Here is a 25,981-nt window from a genome sequence, read left to right as displayed (position 1 = left end):
GGAAGACAATATAATAGATAAAAAGGGAAAAGAGGAGGCCAGGGAAAAACAACTCAGAATCCATGAAAATAGAATCAGAGAAATAAGTGACACCATGACGTGTTCCAATGTCAGAATAATTGGAATCCCAGAGGGAGTGGAGAGAGAGAGAGAGGACTAGAAGATGTATTTGAGCAAATCGTAGCTGAGAACTTCCCTAATCTGGGGAATGAAACAAACATTCGCATCCCAGAGGCAGAGAGGACCCCTCCCAAGATCAGGGAAAACAGGTCAACACCCCGGCATGTAATAGTAAAACTGGCAAATCTTAGAACCAAGAAAACCATCTTAAGAGCAGTTAGGGGAAAGAGATTCCTTATGTACAGAGGAAGAAACATCAGAATAACATCAGGCCTATCCACAGAGACCTGGCAAGACAGAAAAAGGCCTGGCAAGACATATTCAGGGTACTACATGAGAAGAACATGCAGCCAAGAATACTTTATCCAGCAAGTCTGTCATTTAGAATAGATGGAGAGTTGCAGAGCTTCCAAGACCAGCAGAAACTGAAAGAATATGTGAACACTAAGCCGGCCCTGCAGAAATATTAATGGGGGTTCTATAAAAGGAGAAAGACCCCAAGAGTGATATACAATAGAAATTTACAGGGACAATCTATAAAAACAACGTCTTCACAGGCAACATGATGACAATTAATTCATATCTTTCAATAATCACTCTCAAGGTGAATAGCCTAAATGCTCCCATAAAACGGCACAGGGTTGCAGATTGGATAAAAAGACAGAATCCATCCATATGCGGCCTACAAGAGACTCATTTTGAACCTAAAGATACATCCAGACTGAAAGTGAAGGGATGGAGATCCATCTTCCATGCCAGTGGACCTCAAAAGAAAGCTGGGGTAGCAATTTTTATATCAGACAAATTAGATTTTAAACTAAAGTCTGTAATTAGAGACACAGAAGGACACTATATCATTCTTAAAGGGTCTATCCAACAAGAACATCTAACAATTGTAAATATCTACGCCCCCAACATGGGAGCAGCCATCTACATAAGCCAACTGTTAACCAAAATAAAGAATCATGTTGATAACAATACGTTTATTGTAGGAGACCTCAATACTCTACTCTCAGCAATGGAGAGATCATCTAAGCAGAAAATCAACAAGGAAACAAGAGCTTTGAATGATACACTGGACCAGATGGACCGCATAGATATTTACAGAACATTCCACCCTAAAACAACAGAATACTCATTCTTCTCGAGCGCACATGGAACTTTCTCCAGAATACCCACATATTGGGTCACAAATCAGGTCTCAACTGATACCAAAAGATTGAGATTATTTCCTGCATATTCTCAGACCACAATGCTTTATTTTTTTCTTTAAATTTTTTTATTATGTTAATCACCATACATTACATCATTAGTTTTTGATGTAGTGTTCCATGATTCATTGTGCATAACACCCAGTGCTCCACGCAGAATGTGCCCTCTTTAATACCCATCACCAGGCTAACCCATCCCCCCAGGCCCTCCCCTCTACAACTCTCAGTTTGTTTTTCAGAGTCCATCGTCTCTCACGGTTCATCATACCACAATGCCTTAAAACTGGAACTCAATCACAAGAAAAATTTGGCAGAAATTCAAACACTTGGAAGCTAAAGACCACTCCGCTCAAGAATGTTTGGGTCAACCAGAAAATCAAAGAAGAACTTAAACAATTCATGGAAATCAATGAGAACGAAAACACATCAGTCCAAAACCGATGGGATACTGCAAAGGCGGTCCTAAGGGGGAACTACATAGTCATCCAAGCCTCACTCAAAAAAACAAAAAAATCCCGAATTCACCAACTAACTAATTCTACACCTTAAAGAACTAGAGAAAAAGCAACAAACGATGCCTAAGCCATGCATTAGAAGAGAAATAATTAAAATTAGAGCAGAGATCAATGAATTAGAAACCAGAAACACAGTAGATCAGATCAACAAAACTAGAAGCTGGTGTTGTGAAAGAATTAATGAGATCGATAAACCACTGGCCGGACTTATCCAAAAGAAAAGAGAAAGGACCCAAATTAATAAAATTATGAATGAAAGGGGAGAGATCACGACTAACACCAAGGAAACAGAAACAATTATTAGAAATTATTATCAACAACTTTATGCCAATAAGCTGAGCAATCTGGATGAAATGGAGGCCTTCCTGGAAACCTATAAGCTGCCAAGACTGAAACAGGAAGAAATTGACAACCTGAATAGGCCAATAACCAGTAACGAGATTGAAGCAGTGATCAAAAACCTCCTAAAACACAGGAGTCCAGGGCCTGATGGATTCCCTGGGGAATTCTACCAAACATTCAAAGAAGAAATAATACCTATTCTACTGAAACTGTTTCAAAAAACAGAATCAGAAGGAAAACTTCCAAACTCATTCTATGAGGCCAGCATTACCTTAATCCCCAAACCAGGCAAAGACCCCATCAAAAAGGAGAATTTCAGACCTATATCCCTGATGAATATGGATTCCAAAATCCTCCACAAAATCCTAGCTAATAGGATACAACAATACATTAAAAGGATCATCCACCACGACCAAGTGGGATTTATCCCTGGGATGCAAAGTGGGTCAACATTCACAAATCAATCAATGTGATAGAACACATTAATAAGAGGAGGGAGAAGAACGATATGGTCCTCTCAATTGATGCAGAAAAAACATTTGACAAAATACAGCACGCTTTCCTGATTAAAACTCTTCAGAGTATAGGGATAGAGGGAACATTTCTTAAGTTCATAAAATCCATCTATGAAAAACCCACAGCGAATATCATCCTCAATGGGGAAAAGCTGAAAACCTTTCCCTTAAGATCAGAAACACGTCAAGGATGCCCACTCTCGCCACTATTGTTCAACATAGTACTAGAAGTCCTAGCAACAGCAATCAGACAACAAAAAGAAAGAAAATGTATTGAAATTGGCAAAGAAGAAGTCAAACTTTCTCTTTTTGCAGACGACTTTATGTGGAAAACCCAAAAGACTCCACCCCCAAATTACTAGAACTCATTCAGCAATTCAGTAATGTGGCAGGATACAAAATCAATGCACAGAAATCAGTTGCTTCCTTATACACTAACAATGCAACTGTAGAGAGAGAAATTAGAGAAATGATTCCATTTACAATAGCACCAAAAACCATAAGATACCTCGGAATAAACCTAACCAAAGAGGTAAAGGACCTATACTCTAGGAACTACAGAACACTCATGAAAGAAATTGAAGAAGACACAAAAAGATGGAAAAATATTCCATGATCTTGGATTGGAAGAATAAACATTGTTAAAATGTCTATGCTACCCATAGCAATCTATACCTTCAATGCCATCCCGACCAAAATTCCAATGACATTTTTCCAAGTGCTGGAACAAACAATCCTAAAATTTGTATGGAATCAGAAAAGACCCCGAATCGCCAAGGAAATGTTGAAAAAGAAAAACAAAGCTGGGGGCATCACGTTGCCAATTTTCAAGCTATGTTACAAAGCTGTGATCACCAAGACAGCATGATACTGGCACAAAAACAGACATATAGACCAATGGAACAGAATAGAGAACCCAGATATGGACCCACAACTCTATGGTGAAATAATCTTCGACAAAGCAGGAAAAAACATGCAATGGAAAAAAGATAGTCTCCTCAATAAATGGTGCTGGGAAAATGGACAGCCACATGCAGAAGGAATGAACTCTACCATTCTCTAACACCATACACAAAGATAAACTCAAAATGGATGAAAGACTTAGATGTGAGACAGGAATCCATCAAAATCCTAGAGGAAAACATAGGCAGTAATCTCTTTGACATAGGCCACAGCAACTTCTTTCAAGATACATCTCCAAAAGCTAGTGAAACAAAAGCAAAAATGAACTTTTGGGACTTCATCAAGATAAATAGCTTCTGCACAGCAAAGGAAACAGTGAACAAAACAAAGAGGTGACCCACAGAATGGGAGAAGATATTTGCAAATGACACTACAGATAAAGGACTGGTATCCAAGATCTATAAAGAACTTCTCAAACTCAACACCCAAAATACAAATAATCAAGTCAAAAAATGGGCAGAAGATATGAACAGACACTTCTCTGAGGAAGATATACAAATGGCTAACAGACACATGAAAAAATGTTCAACATCATTAGCCATCAGGGAAATTCAAATCAAAACCACATTGAGATACCACCTTATACCAGTTAGAATAGCAAAAATGGACAGGGCAAGAAACAACAAATGTGGAGAGGTTGTGGAAAAGGGGAACCCTCCTACACTTTGGTGGGAATGCAAGTTGGTACAGCCACTTTGGAAAACAGTGTGAAGGTTCCTCAAAAATTTAAAAATAGAGCTACCCTATGACCCAGAAATGGCACTTCTGGGTATTTACTCCAAAGACACAGATGTAGTGAAAAGAACGGCCATAAGCACCCCAATGTTCATAGCAGCAATGTTCACAATAGCCAAACTGTGGAAAGAGCCGAGATGCCCTTCAACGGATGAATGGATAAAGAAGATGTGATCCATATATACAATGGAATATAACTCAGCCATCAGAAAGGATGAATACCCAACTTTTACATCAACATGGATGGGATTGGGGAGATTATGCTAAGTAAAATAAGTCAAGCAGAGAAAGTCAATTAGCATATGGTTTCACTTATTTGTGGAACATAAGGAACAGCATGGAGGACATTAGGAGAAGGAAGGGAAAAATGAAGGGGGGGAATCGGAGGGAGAGATGAACCATGAGAGACTACGGACTCTGAGAAACAAACAGGGTTTTAGAGGGAAGGGGGGGTGGGCGGATGGGTTAGCCCGGTGATGGGTATTAAGGAGGGCATGTACTGCATGGAGCACTGGGTGTTATATGAAAACAATGGATCGTGGATCACTACTTCAAAAACTAATGATGTATTGTATGGTGACTAACACAACATAATAAAATTTTTTTAAAAAGAAGTTTTTTTATCTAGTTTTATCAATGTGAAATAAGCTACTTACCCTTCAAATTTTCCCTGGGACTCAAGGCCATTTTATCAAGGTATCAATGCATGATGGCTCCATGAAATGAGCATCCCTTGGGGCAGAGCAGGGGCTCCCGTATGACAATGTCAGTACCTTGATCTCAGTCCGGTCGATGGCTGTGAGGAAGAGCAAGTGCGCCAGGAAGAGGCAGATTGAGAGCTGCAGGTGGAGCGAGGTGCTGGTGTTCTGGATGGCTTTGCAGAGCCGGAAGGTGAGGGCTGCCAGGAGGAGGCACAGCAGAGAGAGGCCCAGCCCCACATAGGTGATCACAGCCAGCACGGGATCCTCCTCCTGGGACCCGCAAAAACAAGCAAGAACACATCACAATCACATTTTCTTGTTCTGGGGTAATGACTCTTCCATCATTTTTTTTTTCTTCATTTTTTGACATAGCAACATCAAGAATAGGGGAACCAGGTAAATTTGTTATGTTATTCAGGAAATTCCTCCAGGTTCAGAATGCTAAAATTCTATGGGATTCTGACCTTATTAATTCAAGTTCCATAAAAATTGAGGGACAGGAGAGTCTTTACTCAAGAGAAACTCCTGGAGCTCACAAGGGTTTATTTTATTTTACAGATCACCTAAGTCTTTGATATGGTGATCCAGAGGAAGTAACCAGCTCACCTGGCCAGCAGAACAGGCAAACATAGTTCCTATCCCACCTGCACTCAATGGCTTTCCTAGTCCCCTTTGACCTCTACCACCACCAAATCTTCCTTTCTACAGCCCCTAGAGCCACTTTCTACAGCCTTCCTGTCATGAAGATCCCAGTGATAAGCAGAATTCTAATTTGGCAATGAATGATAAAAGGTGTACACACGCTTCTTCAAGATTTTCAGTTAAATGCCAATTTGTGCTGCTGTGAAGGGATTTTGCAGATGGAATTCAGGTCCTATATCAGTTGACTTTAAGAGAGGGATTTTGTCCTGGTAGGCCTGGCCTGATCAGTGAGTTCTCAAAAGCCCTGAACACTTCCTGGAGAAAAAGATTCAAAAATTGAGCATTTGAGGTGAGGGGACTTCTACTGTCCTCTGCATAGAAATTCTGATACACTGGAATAGAATAGAGAACAAAGAAATGCACCCTCAACTCTATGGTCAACTAATCTTAAAACTGGACCATTCTCTCACACCATACACAAAAAACTCAAAATGGATTAAAGACATAAATGTGAGACAGGAATCCATCAAAATCCTAGAGAACACAGGTAGCAACCTCTTTGACCTTGGCCACACTGACTTCTTGCTAGACACATCTCCAAAGGCAAGAGAAACAAAACCAAAAATGAGCTACTGGGACTTCATCAAGATAAAAAGCTTTTGCACAACAATGAAAACAGTCAACAAAACTAAAAGGCAACCTACGGAATGGGAGAAGGTATTTCCAAATGAGATATCAGATAAAGGACTAGTATCCAAAATCTATAAAGAACTTATCAAACTCAACACCCAAAAATCCAGTCTAGAAATGGGCAGAAGACATGAACAAACATTTCTCCAAAGAAGACATACAAATGGCCAACAGACACATGAAAAATGCTCAACATCACTTGGAATCAGGAAAACAGAAATCAAAACCACAATGAGATACTACCTCACACCAGTAAGAATGGCTAAAATTAACAACTCAGGAAACAACAGATGTTGGTGAGGATGCGGAGGTATGGGAACCCTCTTACACTGTTAATGGGAATGCAAACTGGTGCAGCCTCTCTGGAAGACTGTATTGAATGTCCTCAAAAAAGTTAAAAATAGAGGTACCCTATGTCCCATCAATTGCAGATCTAGGTATTTATCCAAAGGATAGAAACATAGTGATCTGAAAGGGCACATGCATGCCCAATGTTTAGGCAGTAATGTCCACAGTAGCCAAAATATGGAAAGAGCCAAGATGTTTGTTGACCGATGAATGGATAAAGGAGATGAGGTATACACACGTACACACACATACAAACACACACACACATACACACACACGTACACACAAACACAATGGAATATTACTCAGCCATCAAAAAATGAAATCTTGGGCGCCTGGGTGGCTCAGTTGGTTAAGTGTCTGCCTTTAGCTCAGGTCATGATCTCAGGGTCCTGGGATCGAGTCCTGCATCAGAGTCCCTGTTCAGTGGGGAGCCTGATTCTCCTTCTGCCCTTCCCCTCTGCTCGTGATTTCTCTCTCTCTCTCTCTCTCTCTCTCTCAAAATAAATAAATAAAATATTTTAAAAAAATAAAATCTTACCATTTGCAATACTGTGGATGGAACAGAGGAAATTATGCTAAGCAAAATAAATCAGAGAGATACAATTATCACATCATTTCACTCATATGTGGAAGAAGAAACAAAACAGGATCATAGGGGAAGGGAAGGAAAAATAGAGTAAGTTGAAATCAGAGAGGGAGACAAACTGTAAGAGCACTTGACTATTGGAAACAAACTGAGGGTTGCTGGAGGGGAGGTGGGTGGGGGGATGTGGTAACAGGATGGTGGGCATTAAGGAGGGCACGTGATGGAATGAACACTGGGTGTTATATGCAACTGATGAACCACTGACCTCTACCTCTGAAACTAATAATACACTACATGTTAATTAATTGAATAAAAATAATATAAAATTTCTTAAAAGATGTGGTATATATATTACACAGCCCTCAAAAAGAATGAAATCTTCTCATTTGCAACAAAATGGATGGAACTAGAGGGTATTATGCAAAGTGAAATAAGTCAGCCAAAAAAAGACAAATACACATGGAGCACTGGGTGTTATACACAAACAATGAATCATGGAACACCACATCAAAAACTAATGATGTAATGTATGGTGATTAACATAACAATAAAAAATTTTTTAAAAAGACAAATACCATATGATTTCATTCATATGTGGAATTTAAGAAACAAAACAGATGAACATAGGGGAATGGAAGGAAAAAAATAAGATGAAAATAGAGAGGGAAGTAAACCATAAGATACTCTTAACTATAGGAAACAAACCAAGGTTGCTGGAGGGGAGGTGGGTAGGGGAATGGGGTAATTGGGTGATGGGCATTAGGGAGGGCATTTCATGTAATGAGCACTGAGTGTTGTATGCAACTGATGAATCACTAAACTCTACCCCTGAAACTAATATACAATATATGTTAACTAAATTCAATATAAATAAAAATTTTAAAAAGAAATAGGAATGCTGATACCTGTGTGAGGGCCTGTGAAAGAAGGAATGTAGGTAGCTCCTGGAGCTGAGCATGGTCCCCTGCTCTCAGCTAGCTAGACAGTGGAACCTTACTTCTACAACTGCAAGGAACTGAATCCTGCCAACAACCAGGGAGCTCACAGGAAGAACCTGAGCCACAGAGGAGAATGCAGATCTGGCTGACTTCAGGCTTATAAGACCCAGAACAGCAAGTCAGCCCCATCATGCCTGAGCAAAGAAACCACAAGATATAAATTTCTGTTTTTTTTAAAGCCTCTACATGTGAAGAAATATGTTACAGAGCAATAGGCATGGAACGCAAACCCTCTCAGGGCTCTCACCTGCACGTCACAGTGAGCCAAGAGAACAGCAAAGCTGCTGAGGTGGGTGCACTGGCAGGTGGTGCTGATGTCTCCAGTGGCCACCATCCTGCAGCCTGTGGTGGACCAATGACCATATCCATCCGGAGTGTGATCCCAGAAGGCACAGAACACCTTTTGCATTGGCCCAGGGGTCATCGACTGTAGGAAGAGAGTGTAGGTGGGAGACGGTGGCCATGGTGCTCAGAAATGTTTATCCAAAGCTGGCTTCCAAAGGGCTTTCTTTGGAATGATGCACCCAGGAGGGAGCCCCCAAGAACCTCAAGACTGAGCTAGGCAGCAAGGCTGTGCCCAGGACCCAGGCCCCTTCCACATCCACAGCACTATCTCAATAGCACTCACGTGGTGGGAGAAGATGAAGGTGATGGGAGAGCTGAGGTTCTGGGTTTCCCAGTTGCTCATAAAGGCAGAGATGACATCTGAGACCAGGACAGAGGAGACTCCTTGCAGCACGCCCTTGTGTGCCCCATGCAGAACTGCCTGCTTCTCAGACTCCAACACCAGGCGGGCCTCAGCCAACAACTTGCCCATCCCTGGAGTGGAGATGAGACCCACCACAGAAGGACCTGCAGGATGAGGCCAATGTTGATACCTTGGGGTGCCCAACACCCCTTCTTCCTCAGATGGACTCTGTGGTCCCACTAACCACTCCTTCCCTTTAATCTTCAGTTCCCTGTTTGTCGCATCCTTGGGCATCTTGTGACCTTCCCCCCATCTCAGCCAGTACCTGAGTCACCAGATTCGTGCACCACATCCCAGTTCAGCAGCATCTTCACCTGATTTAAACTCAAAGTGACATTTCTGTGTCCTTGCTCCTGTACCACCAGGGACAGGTCTATGAGTGAGAGGAGTTATATAAGGGAGTTAGGTTAGTAATTCTGCCTGTAGTGGTTGCTATAACACCATTATTTTTGTATGTGTGGTGGTAGGCACAGGCACACACACACACACACACACACACACACACACACACACACACACTGAATTACAAAGGATTATAAGAAAATACGATGAGCAATTGTACACCAACAAACTGGATAAGCTAGATGAAAGTGACAAATACCAGGAGACACACAAACAACAAAAGTAACTGAAGAATAAATAAAGTTGAACAGACCTATCAAAGGCAAAGACAATGAATCAGATAAAAATTCCCCAAAATGAAAAGCCCAGACCAGATGGCTTTACTGGTGAATTCTCCCAACCATTCAAGTAAGTATTAAAAAGAATCCTTTGTAAATACTTCCAAAAGTAGAAAAGGAAGGAATACTACCTAAATAATCTTATGAAGCCACCATCGCAACGATAACAAAACCAGATAAAGCCATTATGAGAAAATTATAGACCAATATTTTTATGAACATAAATGTAAAAATATGAACAAAATGTTAGAAATAAATTAACCCAAGGAGGTTCAAGACTTGTACATGGAAAGCTACAAAAAAATGTTGGAATAAATGAAAGACCCTAAGTAAATGGGAAAACATTCTATATTCATGGTTTAAAGGCTTAATATTACTAAAATGGCAATATTTCCCCAAAGATGTCTACAGATTCAATAGAATCCATATCAATATTGCAACATTTTTTAGAAACGGAAAAGTTCATCCTAAAGTTCACAGGCCATTGCAAGGGACCCAAATACCCAAAACAGTCTTGAAAATGAGAAAACAAAATTGGACTACCTACTACACCTCCTGATTTCAAAACTGACTACTAACCAACAGTAATCAGAACAGCAGGGTACTGGCATAAGGATAGACATACAGACAAGTAAAATAAAATTGAATGCCCAGGAATAAACCCATACATCTGTGACCAATTGATATTCAATAAGGGATGCCAAGAGGTGGAGCAAGATGGTGGAGGAGTAGGAGTCCTAGATTTCGTCTGGTCTCAGGAATTCAGCTGAATAGGGATCAAACCATTCTGAACACCTACGAACTCAACAGGAGATCAAAGAGGAGAGTAGCAACAACTCTCTGAACAGAAAAGCAACCACTTTCTGGAAGGTAGGACGTGCGGAGAAGTGAATCCGAGGTGATATTCGGGAGGATAGACGGCGGGGGAGGGGCCTCCGTCAGCCGCTTCTGGCAAGTGCTAGAGCCGCGGAGCACAAAATTGTAACATTAAGAAGTCGGCTCCACTGAGGGACATCGCTCCAGTGGCTGAACGGGGGGTGGAACCCTCGCAGGACAGTGTGGTCTCAGGACCCTCGGGGTCACAGAAAGACCGGGGGAGCCTGAGTGCAGCAGAGCTCCCAGGGATATGAGCGGGGAAGCCGGCTGCTGAGACGGAGCTGAGGCGCGGGCTCTCAGCTTGGGGTTGCCATAAACTGTGATCCGCAGCCCAGTCGGGCCACTGCTACTCCAGCAGGGACCCAACAAGCGGCAGAGCCGGGGAGACTCCCCTTCCTCCCCCGGGAGGAGCAGCGTGGGAGCGCACTGCAGGGATCTGCTGGGTTTGGAGACTCCACACGGGGTCAGGTGCCAGAGATAGAGACGCTCGGTCACAGGCCGGGTGAGCGCGGATTGCGGCCCGAGACCAGGGAGACGGGAGTGACTGACTGCTTTTCTCTGGGGGCGCACTGAGGAGCGGAGCCCCGAGTTCTTGCCTCCTCTGGGCGGAGATTGGGAGTCCGCCATTTTCACTGTCGTTCTCCAAAGCTGTACCGAGAGCTTGCAGGGAACAAAAGCTCCTGAGAGCAAACCCGAGCAGCTTGCTTAGCCCGGACCAACAAAGGCGGGGCAATTCCGCTTCCGGCAAAGACATTTGGGAACCACGGCAACAGGCCCCTCCCCCAGAAGATCAGCACAAACAGCCAGCAAGCCAAGACCAAGTTTACCGATCAAGGAGAATGGGAGAACTCCAGCGCTAGGGGAATACTGCACATAGATTCATGGCTTTTTTTTTTTACCATGATTCATTAGTTTTTCAAAGTTAATTTTTTTAACTTTTTTTTTAATTTCTCTTTTTCCCTTTTTCAACCAACATCTTATCAATCCCTTTCGTTTTAAAAAAAACATTTTTTATTTTTCATTCTTAGAGTCATATTTTATCCCTTCATAGTAGTTACCCTTATTTTTGGCATATATATATAAGTTTTTCTCTCTTTAAAATTTTGAGATACAGTTTCTTCTAACAGATCAAAATATACCCTAAATCACTAGTGTATGGCTTTGTTCTAGTCTCCTGCCTGATCACATTCTCTCCCTTTTTTTTTTTAAATCTTCTTCTTTCTATTTTCAAACAATTTCTTATTGTATCAATTCCTTTTATAAAATCGTTTATAATTTTCATCTTTACAGTCATCTTCCATCCCTTCATTGTATCAACCCTTATTTTGTACATATATGTCTTTCTTCCTTTAAAATTTTAGGAGACACTTTTTTTTAACAGACCAAAATATGCCCAAAATCTAGTGTGTGGCACTGATCTATACACTAGCCTGATCATATTTGATCATATTCGGGTTTTTTTTGTATTGTTCTGTTTTTGTTTTTAATCTTTTTCTTTTTGGTTTTTCTTTCTTTCTTTATTTTCTCTTTCTTTTCTCTTTCTTTCCCTTTCTTTTCCCCTGGTTTCAGGTCTTTTCTGATTTGTATACAGTATATTTGCTGGGGATGTTATTAAACTGTTAGCATTTTGTTCTCTCATTCATATATTCTCCTCTGGACAAAATGACAAGACGAAAAAAATCACCTCAGCAAAAAGAACAAGAGATAGTACCGTCAGCCAGGGACCTACTCAATACGGACATTAGTACGATGTTGGACCCAGAGTTCAGAATCATGACTTTAAAGATACTAGCTGGGCTTGAAAAAAGCGTGGAAGTTATTAGAGAAACCTTTCTGGAGAAAGAAAAGAACTAAAATCTAACCAAGTCGAAATCAAAAAGGCTATTAATGAGGTGCAATGAAAAATGGGGGCACTAACTGCTAGGATAAATGAGGCAGAAGAGAGAATCAGCGATATTGAAGACCAAATGATGGAAAATAAAGAGGCTGAGAAAAAGAAAGAGAAACAACTACAGGATCACGAGGGCAGAATTTGGGAGATAAGCGATACGATAAGACGAAACAACATTAGAATAATTGGGATCCCAGAAGAAGAAGAAAGAGAGAGAGGGGCAGAAGGTATACTGGAGCAAATAATAGCAGAGAACTTCCCTAATGTGAGGAAGGAAACAGGCATCAAAATCCAGGAGGCACAGAAAACCCCTCTCAAAATCAATAAAAATAGGTCAACACCCCGACATCTAATAGTAAAACTTACGAGTCTCACAGACAAAGAGAAAATCCTGAAAACAGCTCGGGAGAAGAGATATGTAACCTACAATGGTAGAAATATTAGATTGGCAACAGACCTATCCACAGAGACCTGGCAGGCCAGAAAGGACTGGCATGAGATCTTCAGAGAACTAAACGAGAAAAATATGCAGCCAAGAATACTATATCCAGCTAGGCTGTCAATGAAAATAGAAGGAGAGATAAAAAGCTTCCAGGACAAACAAAAACTAAAGGAATTTGCAAACACGAAACCAACCCTCCAAGAAATATTGAAAGGGGTCGTCTAAGCAAAGAGAGAGCCTAAAAGCAGCATAGATCAGAAAGGAACAGAGACAATATACAGTAACAGTAACCTTACAGGTAATACAATGGCACTAAATTCATACTTTTCAATAGTTACCCTGAATGTAAATGGGCTAAATTCCCCAATCAAAAGACACAGGCTATCAGATTGGATTAAAAAACAAGACCCATCCATATGCTGTCTGCAAGAGACTCATTTTAGACCCAAGAGAGCCCCAGATTGAAAGTGAGGGGGTGGAAAACCATTTACCATGCTAATGGACGCCAAAAGATAGCAGGGGTGGCAATCCTTCTATCAGACAAATTAGATTTTAAACCAGAGACTGTAATAAGAGATGAGGAAGGACACTATATCCTACTTAAAGGGTCTATCCAACAAGAAGATCTAACAATTGTAAATATCTATTCCCCGAACATGGGAGCAGCCAATTATATAAGGCAATTAATAACAAAAGTGAAGAAACACATTGACAGCAATACAATAATAGTAGGTGACTTTAACACCCCCCTGACTGAAATGGGCAGATCATCTAAGCAAAAGATCAACAAGGAAATAAAGACTTTAAATGACACACTGGACCAAATGGACCTCACAGACATGTTCAGAACATTCCATCCCAAAGCAACAGAATACACATTCTTCTCTAGTGCCCATGGAACATGCTCCAGAATTGATCACATCCTAGGTCACAAATCAGGTCTCAACCGACACCAAAAGATTGGGATTATTCCTTGCATATTTTCAGACCATCAATGCTTTGAAACTAGATCTCAATCACAAGAAGAAAGTTGGAAAGAACTCAAATACATGGAGGCTAAAGAGCATCCTACTAAGGAATGAATGGGTCAATCGGGAAATTAAAGAAGAATTAAAAAAATTCATGGAAACCAATGAAAATGAAAACACAAATGTTCAAAATCTTTGGGATACAGCAAAGGCAGTCCTGAGAGGAAAGTATATAGCAATACAAGCCTTTCTCAAGAAACAAGAAAGTCTCAAATACACAACCTAACCCTACACCTAAAGGAGCTGGAGAAAGAACAGCAAATAAAGCCTAAACCCAGCAGGAGAAGAGAAATAATAAAGATCAGAGCAGAAATCAATGAAATAGAAACCAAAAGAACAGTAAAACAGATCAACGAAATTAGGAGCTTAATTCTTTGAAAGAATTAACAAGATTGACCTGGCCAGACTTATCAAAAAGAAAAGAGAAATGACCCAAATCAACAAAATCATGAGAAAGAGGAGAGATCACAACCAACACCAAAGAAATACAAACAATTATAAGAACATATTATGAGCAACTCTATGCCAGCAAATTAGATAACCTGGAAGAAATGGGTGCATTCCTAGAGATGTATCAGCTACCAAAATTGAACCAGGAAGAAATAGAAAACCTGAACAGACCTATAACCACTAAGGAAATTGAAGCAATCATCAAAAATCTCCCAAGAAACAAAAGCCCGGGGCCAAATGGCTTCCCAGGGGAATTCTATCAGACATTTAAAGAAGAATTAATACCTATTCTTCTGAAACTGGTCCAAAAAATAGAAATGGAAGGAAAACTCTGAAACTCGTTTTATGAGGCCACCATTACCTTGATCTCAAAACCAGACAAAGACCCCATCAAAAAGAAGAACTACAGACCAATATCCTTGATGAACATGGATGCAAAAATTCTCACCAAAATACTAGCCAATAGGGTCCAACAGTACATTAAAAGGATTATTCACCATGACCAAGTGGGATTTACCCCTGGGCTGCAAGGCTGGTTCAACATCCGCAAATCAATCACGTGATATAATACATTAACAAAAGAAAGAACAAGAATCCTATGATCCTCTCAATAGATACAGAAAAAGCATTTGACAAAGTAAAGCATCCTTTCTGGATCAAAACTCTTCAGAGTACAGGGATAGAGGGTACATACCTCAATATCATAAAAGCCATCTATGGAAAACATACAGCCAATATCATTCTAAAGGGGAAAAGCTGAGAGCTTTTCCCCTAAGGTCAGGAACACGGCAGGGATGTCCACTATCACCACTGCTTTTCAACATAGTATTAGAAGTCCTAGCCACAGCAATCAGACAACAAAAAGAAATCAAAGGCATCCAAATCGGCAAAGAGGAAGTCAAACTCTCACTCTTTGCAGATGATATGATACTGTATGTGGAAATCCCAAAAGACTCCACCCCGAAACTGCTAAAACTCATACAGGAATTCTGTAAAGTAGCAGGATATAAAATCAATGTCCAGAAATCAGTGGCATTCCTATACACCACCACCAAGACAGAAGAGAGAGAAATCAAGGAGTCCATCCTATTTACAACTGCACCCAAAACAATAAGATATCTAGGAATAAATTTAACCAAAGAGGCAAAGGATCTGAACTCAGAAAACTATAAAATACTCATGAAAGAAATTGAAGAAGACACAAAGAAATGGAAAAACGTTCCATGCTCATGGATTGGAAGAACAAACATTGTGAAGATGTCAGTGCTACCTAGAGCAATCTACACATTCAATGCAATCCCCATCAAAATACCATCCACTTTTTTCAAAGAAATGGAACAAATAATCCTAAAATTTGTATGGAACCAGAAGAGACCCCGAATAGGCAGAGGAATATTGAAAAAGAAAAGCAAAGCTGGCGGCATCACAATTCCAGACTTCCAGCTCTATTACAAAGCTGTCATCATCAAGACAGTATGGTACTGGTATGAAAACAGACACAAAATTCAATGGAACAGAATCGAGAGCCCAGAAATGGACCCCAACTCTGGTCAACTCATCTTTGACAAAGCAGGAAAGAATGTCCAATGGAAAAAAGACAGTCTCTTCAACAAATGGTGTTGGGAAAATTGGACAGCCACATGCAGAAGAATGAAACTGGACCATTTCCTTACACCACACACAAAAATAGACTCCAAATGGTTGAAAGACCTAAACGTGAGACAGGAGTCCATCAAAATCCTAAAGGAGAACACCGGTAGCAACCTCTTCAATCTCAGCCACAGCAACTTCTTCCTATAAACATCGCCAAAAACAAGGGAAGCAAGGGCAAAAATGAACTATTGGGATTTCATCATGATAAAAAGCTTTTGCACAGCAAAAGAAACAATCCACAAAACCAAAAGACAACCAACAGAATGGGAGAAGATATTTGCAAATGACATATCAGATAAAGGGCTGGTATCCAAAATCTATAAAGAACTTATCAAACTCAACACCCAAAGAACAAATAATCCAATCAAGAAATGGGCAGAAGACATGAACAGACATTTCCCAAAGAAAACATCCAAATGGCCAACAGACACATGAAAAAGTGCTCAACATCCCTCGGCATCAGGGAAAGCCAAATCAAAACCTCCATGAGATACCACCTCACACCAGTCAGAATGGCTAAAATTAACAAGTCAGGAAACGACAGATGCTGGCGGGGAAGTGGAGAAAGGGGAACTCTCCTACACTGTTGGTGGGAGTGCAAGCTGGTGCAGCCACTCTGGAAAACATTATGGAGGTTCCTCAAACAGTTGAAAATATAGCTACCATACAATCCAGCAATTGCACTACTGGGTATTTACCACAAAGATACAAATGTAGGGATCCGAAGGGGTACGTGCACCCCAATGTTTATAGCAGCAATGTTCACAATAGCCAAACTATGGAAAGAGCCAAGATGTCCATCGACAGATGCTGGATGAAGAAGAAGTGGTATATATACACAATGGAATATTATGCAGCCATCAAAAGGAATGAGATCTTGCCATTTGCAACAACGTGGATGGAACTGGAGGGTGTTATGCTGAGTGAAATAAGTCAATCAGAGAAAGACATGTATCATATGCCCTCACTGATATGAGGAATTCTTAATCTCAGGAAACAAACTGAGTGTTGCTGAGTGGTGGGGGGTGGGAGGGATGGGGTGGCTGGGTGATAGACATTGGGAAGGGTATGTGCTATGGTGAGCGCTGTGAATTGTGCAAGACTGTTGAATCACAGATCTATACTTCTGAAACAAATAATGCAACATATGTTAAGAAAAAAGAAAAAGAAGAAGATAGCAGGAGGGGAAGAATGAAGGGGAGTAAGTCGGAGGGGGAGACGAACCATGAGAGACGATGGATTCTGAAAAACAAACTGAGGGTTCTAGAGGGAAGGGGGGTGGGGGGATGGGTTAGCCTGGTGATGGGTATTAAGGAGGGCACGTTCTGCGTGGAGCACTGGGTGTTATGTAGAAACAATGAATCATGGAACACTACATGAAGAACTAATGATGTAATATATGGTGATTAACCTAACAATAAAAAATTTAAAAAAAATAAGGGATGCCAAGACCATTCAGTGGAAAAAGAAAAGTCTATTCATCAAATGGTGTTAGCACACCTAGATCTCCCCTTGCAGTAGAAGTAAGCTGGAACCCTATCTCACACAACAAACAATAATTACTAAAATGGGTCAAAGATCTACATTTATGATCTAAAACTAGAAAAATTAGGAGGAAAAACAGGTGTAAATCTTCATGGCCTTAGATTTGGCAATGGATTCTTACAAAAGACACCAAATGCACATGTAACAAAGAAAAAATAGAGAAAAAGGATTTCATCAAAACAGAAGCATCTGTTTACTAGAGTGAAAAGACCATGGAGAAAGGTTAAAGACAATCTATGGAATGGGAGAAAAAATGAGCAAATCATATGTTTCATACAGTCTACTGTAGAATTAATAAAGAACTCTTACAGTTCAACAACCAAAAGTCAAACAATGAATTAAAAAATAGACAAAGGACTTGAATAGATGTTTATATATATATATACGTATATATATATGTATATATATATGTATGTATATATATATATATATACAAATATTCAACAACCACATGAAAAGATGTTAAATATCATTAGTCATTTGGGAAATGCAAACCAAAACGACAGAGACATTGCCTGACATACACTAAAAAAGGCTATAAGAAAACAAAATGTAAGTACCAAGTGTTGCTGAGAATATATCTATGGAACCCTTGTGTTGCTGGTGAGGATGTAAAATGGTGCCACCATTTTAGAAAAAGAGCCTGGTGGTTCCTCAAAAAGTTGAACATAGAGTCACCTCATCACCCAGAAATTCCACTCCTATGTATGTATGCAAAAAGCTGAGAACAGTTATTCAAACAAAAACTTGTCCACCAATATTCATAGTAACACTATTCAAAATAGTCAAAAGGTGGCAACAACCCAAAGGTCCATCAGTGGATAAATAGATACACAAAAGGTACTATATCCACAATAATGGAATATTATTCAACCATAAAAAGGAAAGGAATACTACCACGTGTTACAACAGGGATTCCCCTTGAAAACATCATGCCGTGTGAAAGAAGCCAGACTATAAGGTCCTTATTGCATGATTCTATTGATATGAAATGTTTAGAATAGGCAAATCCACAGACTCAGAAAACAGACTGCTGGCTGCAGGATCTGGGGGTGGGAGAGATGGGAAGGAACTGTTAGTGGGTACACTATTTACTTTTGGGGTGATGAATATATTTTAGAAATGGAGGTGATGGTTGTACAACTCTGGGAGTGTACTAAGTGCTACTGAATTGTACATTTTGTTTAAAATGATAAATTTTATTTTACTTGAATTTTACTCAACAAAACAAATCATACTTAAATATCAAATAATATTAAATTTACATTCTTCAAAATTAAACAACCTTTTAAAGATGTTTCTATTTTGTTATCTTAAATTCTTCATTATAATTATTTCATCTGTTGATAACTTATATTACAATGAAAATGTGTATAATTTACAGTTTTATTCATTTAACCTCTTAATTGGTTAAATGAAGCATCTGGAAATATGGAGATATAAGCATGGTCACACACTCCAGTGAGGCTGGGGCACAAATGTGGCGGGAACAGGCAGAGCAAAGCCTGGGGCAGACCCCTGTACTTACCTGTGCCTGCAGATTCATTGAAGGTCAATGTCCCATTGGGCAGGGCCTGGCTCAGGTTTCTCAGGACATCCTCAAGGCCAACAAGCAGGTTAGTGGCCACACAGTGCTGCTCTGAGCGGGGCAGAGCCTCCAGGTCCCCTGGAGTCTCCAGCAGCTCATCCACCTCCTGTATGAGGTCCTGGGGGTTGGGGACACAGAGCCAGTGAGCATGAAGACCCTGCCCACTCAGCCCCAGACAACAGACCCTGGAGACTCATAGGTAGATGAAGGTGGTACTGGATCAGAGTCCTGGGGTCTTTGCCCCCGGAATCCGGAAGTCAACCCTGTTCACAAATGCCAAGAATGACATTACCCCAGTGTCCAGAAACAGCAAGAAGAAAAGTCATTTGTGGGTGCAGGAGGTGTCTAACAGTGAGTAGGAATGCCTGCATGTCTGCTCTTCCCACCCACCATGGAAGAGGCCTCAGAGAGGAAGCCAGTATGTTGGGGCTGCCTCCACCCAGGCCAAAGCTTGCCAGGCCTCTATGGGATGCCTCCACCTTGCATCTCCTGGGATGTGCCCTTACCTGGATGGTGTCCTGAGCCAAGGCTGGCTTGAAGTCTCTGCGCAGATCTTGGACTCTTTCAAAGAAACGGGAGAGTCTCTAGGATAGATATGTACAGATCAGAGAGCCCAAATTGTGAGTGGGGGAGTTTGGGGGAAATGGGTGGATCAGGTGGGCTGCACAGAGGGATTCCTACCTCCTGGTCCCTGCTGGGGCCACTCACCTGGCTCTTGATTCCAGGGGGTGGGGTCCAGGTGGGGAAGGACATCTCTGCAGGGGATAGAACACCATTCATTAGGTGCGAGAGTGTCTGTGTGTGTCAGGGGCGGGGTCTGGGGTCAGGTCAGACCAGGTACCTTCACAGGTGGTGTTGGGCTGCTTATTCTGGAATCCGGGTTTGGGCTCCCAGCCCCGGCGACAGTGGCACTTGTACGAGCCCACGGTGTTGATGCAGATGGTGGACTTGTGGCATGTAGGCTGCCCAGAACTGCACTCATCCACATCTGGGGACACAAAGATGGGAGTCAGGACCCCTTTCCCCTCTGTGCCTTCCCTCTTTTCCCTGTGTTAGTGTCTCCCCTTGGCTGGAGGTGATATCACCTGCTGACCCCACATCCTGGTGATGCGGGGGTCATGGGAAGTGTGTGGAGCCTGACATGTAGCACCTGAGCCCTGTACAGATGTGCAGGTTGTGACTATAGAAATGCCTTTGTCCCAGGTAGTAATTAGCTGCTGTCTGGAGTCTCCAAGGAGCCTGCTCCTCAGTACCCCAGCTCCTTCCCCAAGACCCCCAGATCTTTTCCCAACCAGCCTCAAAAGAATGAACGCCTGGCTCAACAGGGCACCCCAGGGGTCATTCTGTTTGGTTTGTGTGGGTGCCACTGAATATGTGATCAGATGTTCTGAGTGTGAGTCTCCAGAATGTGGTGTCTGGGCTCTGGACCCTCATAGACGGTGTTCTTGAGGTCATTGGGGGACCCAGGAGCTGGCTTCCAGCCAGGGCAGCAGTGGCACTCATAGCCCCGAGTGTTGTTGAGGCAGTGGGTGGAGTTGTGGCATGGGTTCTGCCCTGCCGTGCATTCATTCACATCTGAGGACAAAGCCAGAGGGTCAGGGTCCCCTCCATTCACTGCAGCCATCCTGCCTGCCCTTTCTCTCAGATTCCTTAGTACTTCACACCAAGGAAACACACACACACACACACACATACACACACACACCATGTACCAGCCACCTAGCCTGTCAAGATAAACTTTATGATAGCATTTTCTATTGTAAAAACTCCATAATCTCAGATTGTCCCTGCAAGGTGGACAGGGTAGAACCATGTATGTGTATCACCCAGACAAAGCTGAGACCCTTCCCATATCGTGCAGATTAGACTAGGTTTCAGGTTCAGGGAGAGGGGTAGGCTGTGAAGGGCCTCTAACCAGGGAGGATGTGACACTGATCTGCCTTCATGTTGACTCAGTGGATGGACTAATGGCATGGGTGCAGTTTGGGACAGCAGTGACCAGCAGGGTCAGCCCTGCCCTATACAGCCCAGATTCCCTGTCTCCTCACTGCTTGCTCTGAGCATACAAGGTCCTGAAAGTACTGCTGCATCTCCACTCTCAAGGCTCCTTATGGCAGCTTCCTTCAAGATGAACTCAGCAGGGACACTATCCTCCTTTTCAAGCAAAAACTATAGCAAAAGGAAACTGAGTCATGGGAGCTAGACTTCCCAATCAAGGCTCTTAGTCATTTCCTCCTCAGCTCAGGACTGAGCTTCCCCTTCTCAGATCTAGAAGTGACACTTCCTGCTTGTGACAGGTGAGGAAGGGCAAGTGTGGGGGTGCACAGAGAGGCAGGGGGCTCCAAAAGGGAACCCCAGGCTCAGAAGGCCCTGTTGCCTCCCTGCCCTGTGGTGGAATCTTCTGGAGAGGTGGGCACTGGCAGGTGTAGCTGCACTGGGTGTTGATGCAGATGCCATGGCTTTTACAGACTCTGGGTTTCAGCTGACATTCGTCCACAGCTGCAGGGGGAAGGAGAGGGTGATGGGTGCCTCCACTTGTTTCCCATGATAGGAGCATCTGGAAAGCCCCATTGTCTCTTCCCTGGTGAGTGGGTGCCTTTTCTAATTCACATTGAGGCATGCTATGGGCAAGCATGGTGGCTCAGATGTTCTGTTTCCAGATGTTGCCAGAAGTGGACCAAGTCCTCCCTGTCTGCCCTGTCTGGTTCCCTTGGTCTCTCTGGACAGCTCCCAGGTAGGGCAGGGACGTCATGGCCACCTGTGTTCCAGCCTGAGGACTTGGACAAGTCCAGGGTGGACCTTCCTGGGAACCAAGTGCAAGGGAAATACAGTGTTCCCCAAGCAGGACCATCTTGGCTCCCAGTGATGACTTTTGTCCTACTTTCCCAGAGCAACTGCTTGCTGCCTGAGTTGCCATTGGAATCCCTATGACCCTAGCAGGACAGCTTGTTCTCATCCACACTATCTCTGAGACTCCAGTTCCATGGAGATGGACCAAGACCCGTGCCTGAGCCAGGCTCCTCAAAGAGAAGGCTTTCATAGAGGAAGGGAGATGAAGATGATGCCAGACAGTCCTGGGCCACCCAGATAGTGGGCACCAAGCTGAGGAGGACAGTGGAGGCTGATGTTCAGCCAAGCATTCTTGGGGTGATGAAGGTGACTTTTTCTGATTCCCATGAAGGCATGCCTAGACTGGCAGGAAGTGGTGAGAATCCACATCTGAGCAAGGCAAGTGGTGAGCAAGGGCTGATTGGCTGGAATGAGGAATGGGTGCTGATGGCGAGGGGTGCGGGGGTTTTTGTGTTCTTGGCCATGTGACCTTGTGGGCCCTGACAATGGGCTCAGCCTCCATCTTCTGTCCCCAAGTGATCTAAGTTGACATGGGACCTGGGTTGACCCCCTTGGAAGAGTATCAGGCTTGAGGCAATGGTCTCCTATTTGCCCTTTCTTGCCATTTGGTCCAGATGAGGCCTTCTTCCATTCACCTGAATCTCCAAGTGTGTGGGGTGGTCTACATCACCCTTCCCACCCCCAACACAACCTCCCAGATCCTGGTCATCCAATTTGCCTCAGGTCAGTGAATTGAAATTATTAGGGAGAGTCAGGCAGAGCCTTACATGGGGAAATAGATGGAGGCCAAGCAGATGAGAAGCAAGTCAAGCTGGAGGAAGCGTCTTCTCTAGGTGGGGATGTTGGCCAGGGGCAGGGCCAGCTGGGAACGATGGGCCCACCCTTGAATGCCCCTCCTCCCATGTTTCTGGACAGGGTCCCTGGATTCCTCAAGGCCCATGGGTCTGAGAGAGCTCCCAGTGTGGCCAAGCCCATGTGGGCTCCAGTGGGGGAACCATTCATCATGACAGTCATTGATGATGGTGATTGTGTTGGATCCATTGACGATGGATATTGTGTTGGAATAAACATGCTCTCAGCTTTTGAGGTATATGATGCCATCTCTCTCTTTTGCTTTATGAAAATAAGATGCCAACTAGGTATTTGCCCAAACATACAAAAATACTGACTCAAAGGGATGCATGCACCCCGATGTGTATAGCAGCATTATCAACAATACCCAAACAATGGAAAGTACCCAAATGTCCATCAAGTGAAGAATGGATAAGGAAGAAGTGGTATATATATGTGTGTATATATATATATATATATATCCAATGGAGTTTAGTCAGTCATCAAAAAGAATGAAATCTTGCCATTTGCAATGATATGGATGGAGCTAGAGATTATTTGCTAAGTGAAATAAGCCAGTCAGAGAAAAACAAATACCATATGATTTCATTCATATTTAAGAAAAAAAAGATGAGCATAGAGGGGGGGAAAAAAGAGAGGCAAACCAGGAAACAGACTCTTAACTATAAAAACCAAAATGCTGGTTATCAGGGGGAAGTGAAGGGAGATGGGCTAAATAGGTGATGGGGATGAAGGTGGGCATATGTCCTGATGAGCACTCGGTGTTGTATAGAGGCGATGAATCACTGAATTCTACACCTGAACCTAATAGTACGCTGTATGTTACTTAACTGGAATTTAAATAAAAACTTAAAAAGAAAAAGAAAATAAATAAATAGATAAGAGAATATAAAAGAAGATGCCAGGCAGGCAAGGAGGACATTCCAAAATTACAGAAATGACCCTTTGGAGAGGGTTCTGAGCCTTGGAGTCTGGAAAGGGACAGGATACCAGGTAGGTGCCCTGGACCTTCTCTGATGCCTGGAGAAAGTGCAGTGAATGACCCCAAAACTCATGGATGGGGAGATGGAAGGTGCAGGTGGTTCTCACCTTGACACGTGTTCTCGCTTTCATCCCTGAACACTCTTGCCCCAGAAGCAAGCTCATATCCTGGGCTGCATGTGCAGTGGTAGCTCCCCTCTGTGTTCTGGCAATCGCCGAATTTTCCACAGGACACTAGTGAAGGTGGTGCACACTCATTGATGTCTGGAACACAACAGGGCAAAGGGTCACCTCCCAAAGATGTGAGTTCCCATAGGGCAGAGGTGCTGGCCTCCAGCCTAACTCAGCCAACAGGACTGGAGAGAACTCAGCTTGCAGGTGGCATTCCTGGGGCAGGTCTGAGCTGGAGCCAGCTGCTCTGAATGTCTGCTCACTGTTCTGCATCTCTGCTCTCTGGCTGGGACTAAGGGCACCTAGATTCAGACACTCTGCTATGCCATCACGGGGGCTAGAAGGAGGTCTGCATCCCCTTCCGCAGGCCTTGTGGGGTGGACAGAGGCACTGAATTTCTGGGGACCTGGGAGTGGGCTCCAGTCGGGGTGACCGTGGCACTGAATTCCACTCTCGATGCTGAGTCAGTGAAGGGAGTCATGGCTGGAGTCTGTCCAGAGTAACATTCTTTCACATCTGAGGATAAAGCCAGATGCTCAAGCCCCTGCCCATTGACAGGCTCCACCTCCCATTACTCACAGTGACCCAGGTTCACCCCACAGTCCTCATCACCCGCTCCCCGAAGCTGCCAATGTCTGGCATTTTCAAGAAGCTCCGGGGTATCTCTGGAGGAGTCTTGCTATCTCCAACCCTAGAGGAAGTTTCTTTTATCTGAACCATCACAGATATGAAATGAGGAAGCAGCATGTAGGTTCTCACAGTTGAGTCACTGGTGGCTGTTGGCGGGGGGGGTGGTTCTGGTCTCTTATCTCTCCCTGTTCTCAAAACATGAGAACAAAGAGTCCCATGAGCTAGGTTCATTGAGTATCTCAGGGACCCACAGAGCTGGGGGTCTGGGTCATTACTGCTAAAAATAACAGTTTAATAAGAACCAGCTAGACAAGAATGCATCAAAGCAGGGAAGAATGTTTTCTCCTGCACATTCCAATCAGGGCAACAGGACTTTTAGAGCCTGAAAGGACTCATGGCATCATGCTGAATCAGGGCAGGCAACTGGGTCCCCCAGAGCAGATTTTCCTACCTGAAATTGTGGACATCCCCTCTAAGGCCTCAGGCCCATGCTGTGGGTGTCAGCACCAGGACATGACAGGATATGGGAAGATGCACACCTGACACATTCATGTTCACCCCCCTCTGGGCAATGGGCCTGCCCTCCTCTCTTCTCAGATGGTGACAATGGTTGGACACCTGCCTTCAAGGTTGTTGGGTGGGGTGGAGTCAAGTGGGAGACAGGTGGGAATGAGGCATGTGGGAGGGGAAGACATGATGGTGAGAAATCCTCAACCTGACAGGTGTGCTCCCAGGAAGGAGCTGGGATCCAGGCACACCATCAGCAGGGCTCCTTGCCATGCTCACCCAGCCACAGGTCTCCATGAGACACACACACAAATGCAGGGGGATCTGCTAGGGATACCTCTCGGGCATGGAGGGGCTGGGTGGGAGTCACAACACCACCTTTTATTCCATGGTAGATTTACTTTTCCCCAAATATTAAATGGCACATGGATACTTAGAAGGACAAAGAAAATGTAAAAAAAAAAAAAAATGAACACAAGAAAAATCACACATAAGTTCACTACTGGGACTACAGGGGAAATTTTAGGGATATTTTTTCTTATCTTTCCAAACATTAGGACTATTTTCCTTCGTTATTAGTAAATATGCATCTAAGATGATTTTCAGTACATGAAGAGTATTTCTTGGTGTAAAAACAGTGTGATTTCCCTTTTCCCCATTTTTATTGTAAAATTCACATTATATAAAATTTACCACCTTAACCATTTTAGTATAATCTCC

The 25,981-nt window shown here is 42.9% G+C and overlaps 1 protein-coding gene across 1 annotated transcript in view; it reads right to left on the bottom strand.

Moving 5' to 3' along the window:
- Positions 1 to 25,981, bottom strand: part of LOC112816542 (adhesion G protein-coupled receptor E2-like) — a 103,480-nt gene that overhangs the window by 28,417 nt on the left and 49,082 nt on the right. Inside the window, 8 exon segments of the mRNA XM_073887647.1 lie at positions 5,175 to 5,372; positions 8,617 to 8,796; positions 8,998 to 9,221; positions 9,383 to 9,490; positions 19,211 to 19,388; positions 19,777 to 19,854; positions 19,979 to 20,025; positions 20,112 to 20,258. Of these exon segments, the coding sequence (XP_073743748.1) occupies positions 5,175 to 5,372; positions 8,617 to 8,796; positions 8,998 to 9,221; positions 9,383 to 9,490; positions 19,211 to 19,388; positions 19,777 to 19,854; positions 19,979 to 20,025; positions 20,112 to 20,258 (1,160 nt within the window).

The sequence above is a fragment of the Callorhinus ursinus genome, unplaced genomic scaffold (assembly GCF_003265705.2).
Source record: "Callorhinus ursinus isolate GAN/ISIS: 27379988/994484 unplaced genomic scaffold, GSC_fseal_2.0 scaffold82, whole genome shotgun sequence".
NCBI classification, from domain to species: Eukaryota; Metazoa; Chordata; class Mammalia; order Carnivora; family Otariidae; genus Callorhinus; species Callorhinus ursinus.
Note: the sequence above shows the minus strand (reverse complement) of the source record. Positions and strands in the feature narration are given on the sequence as shown.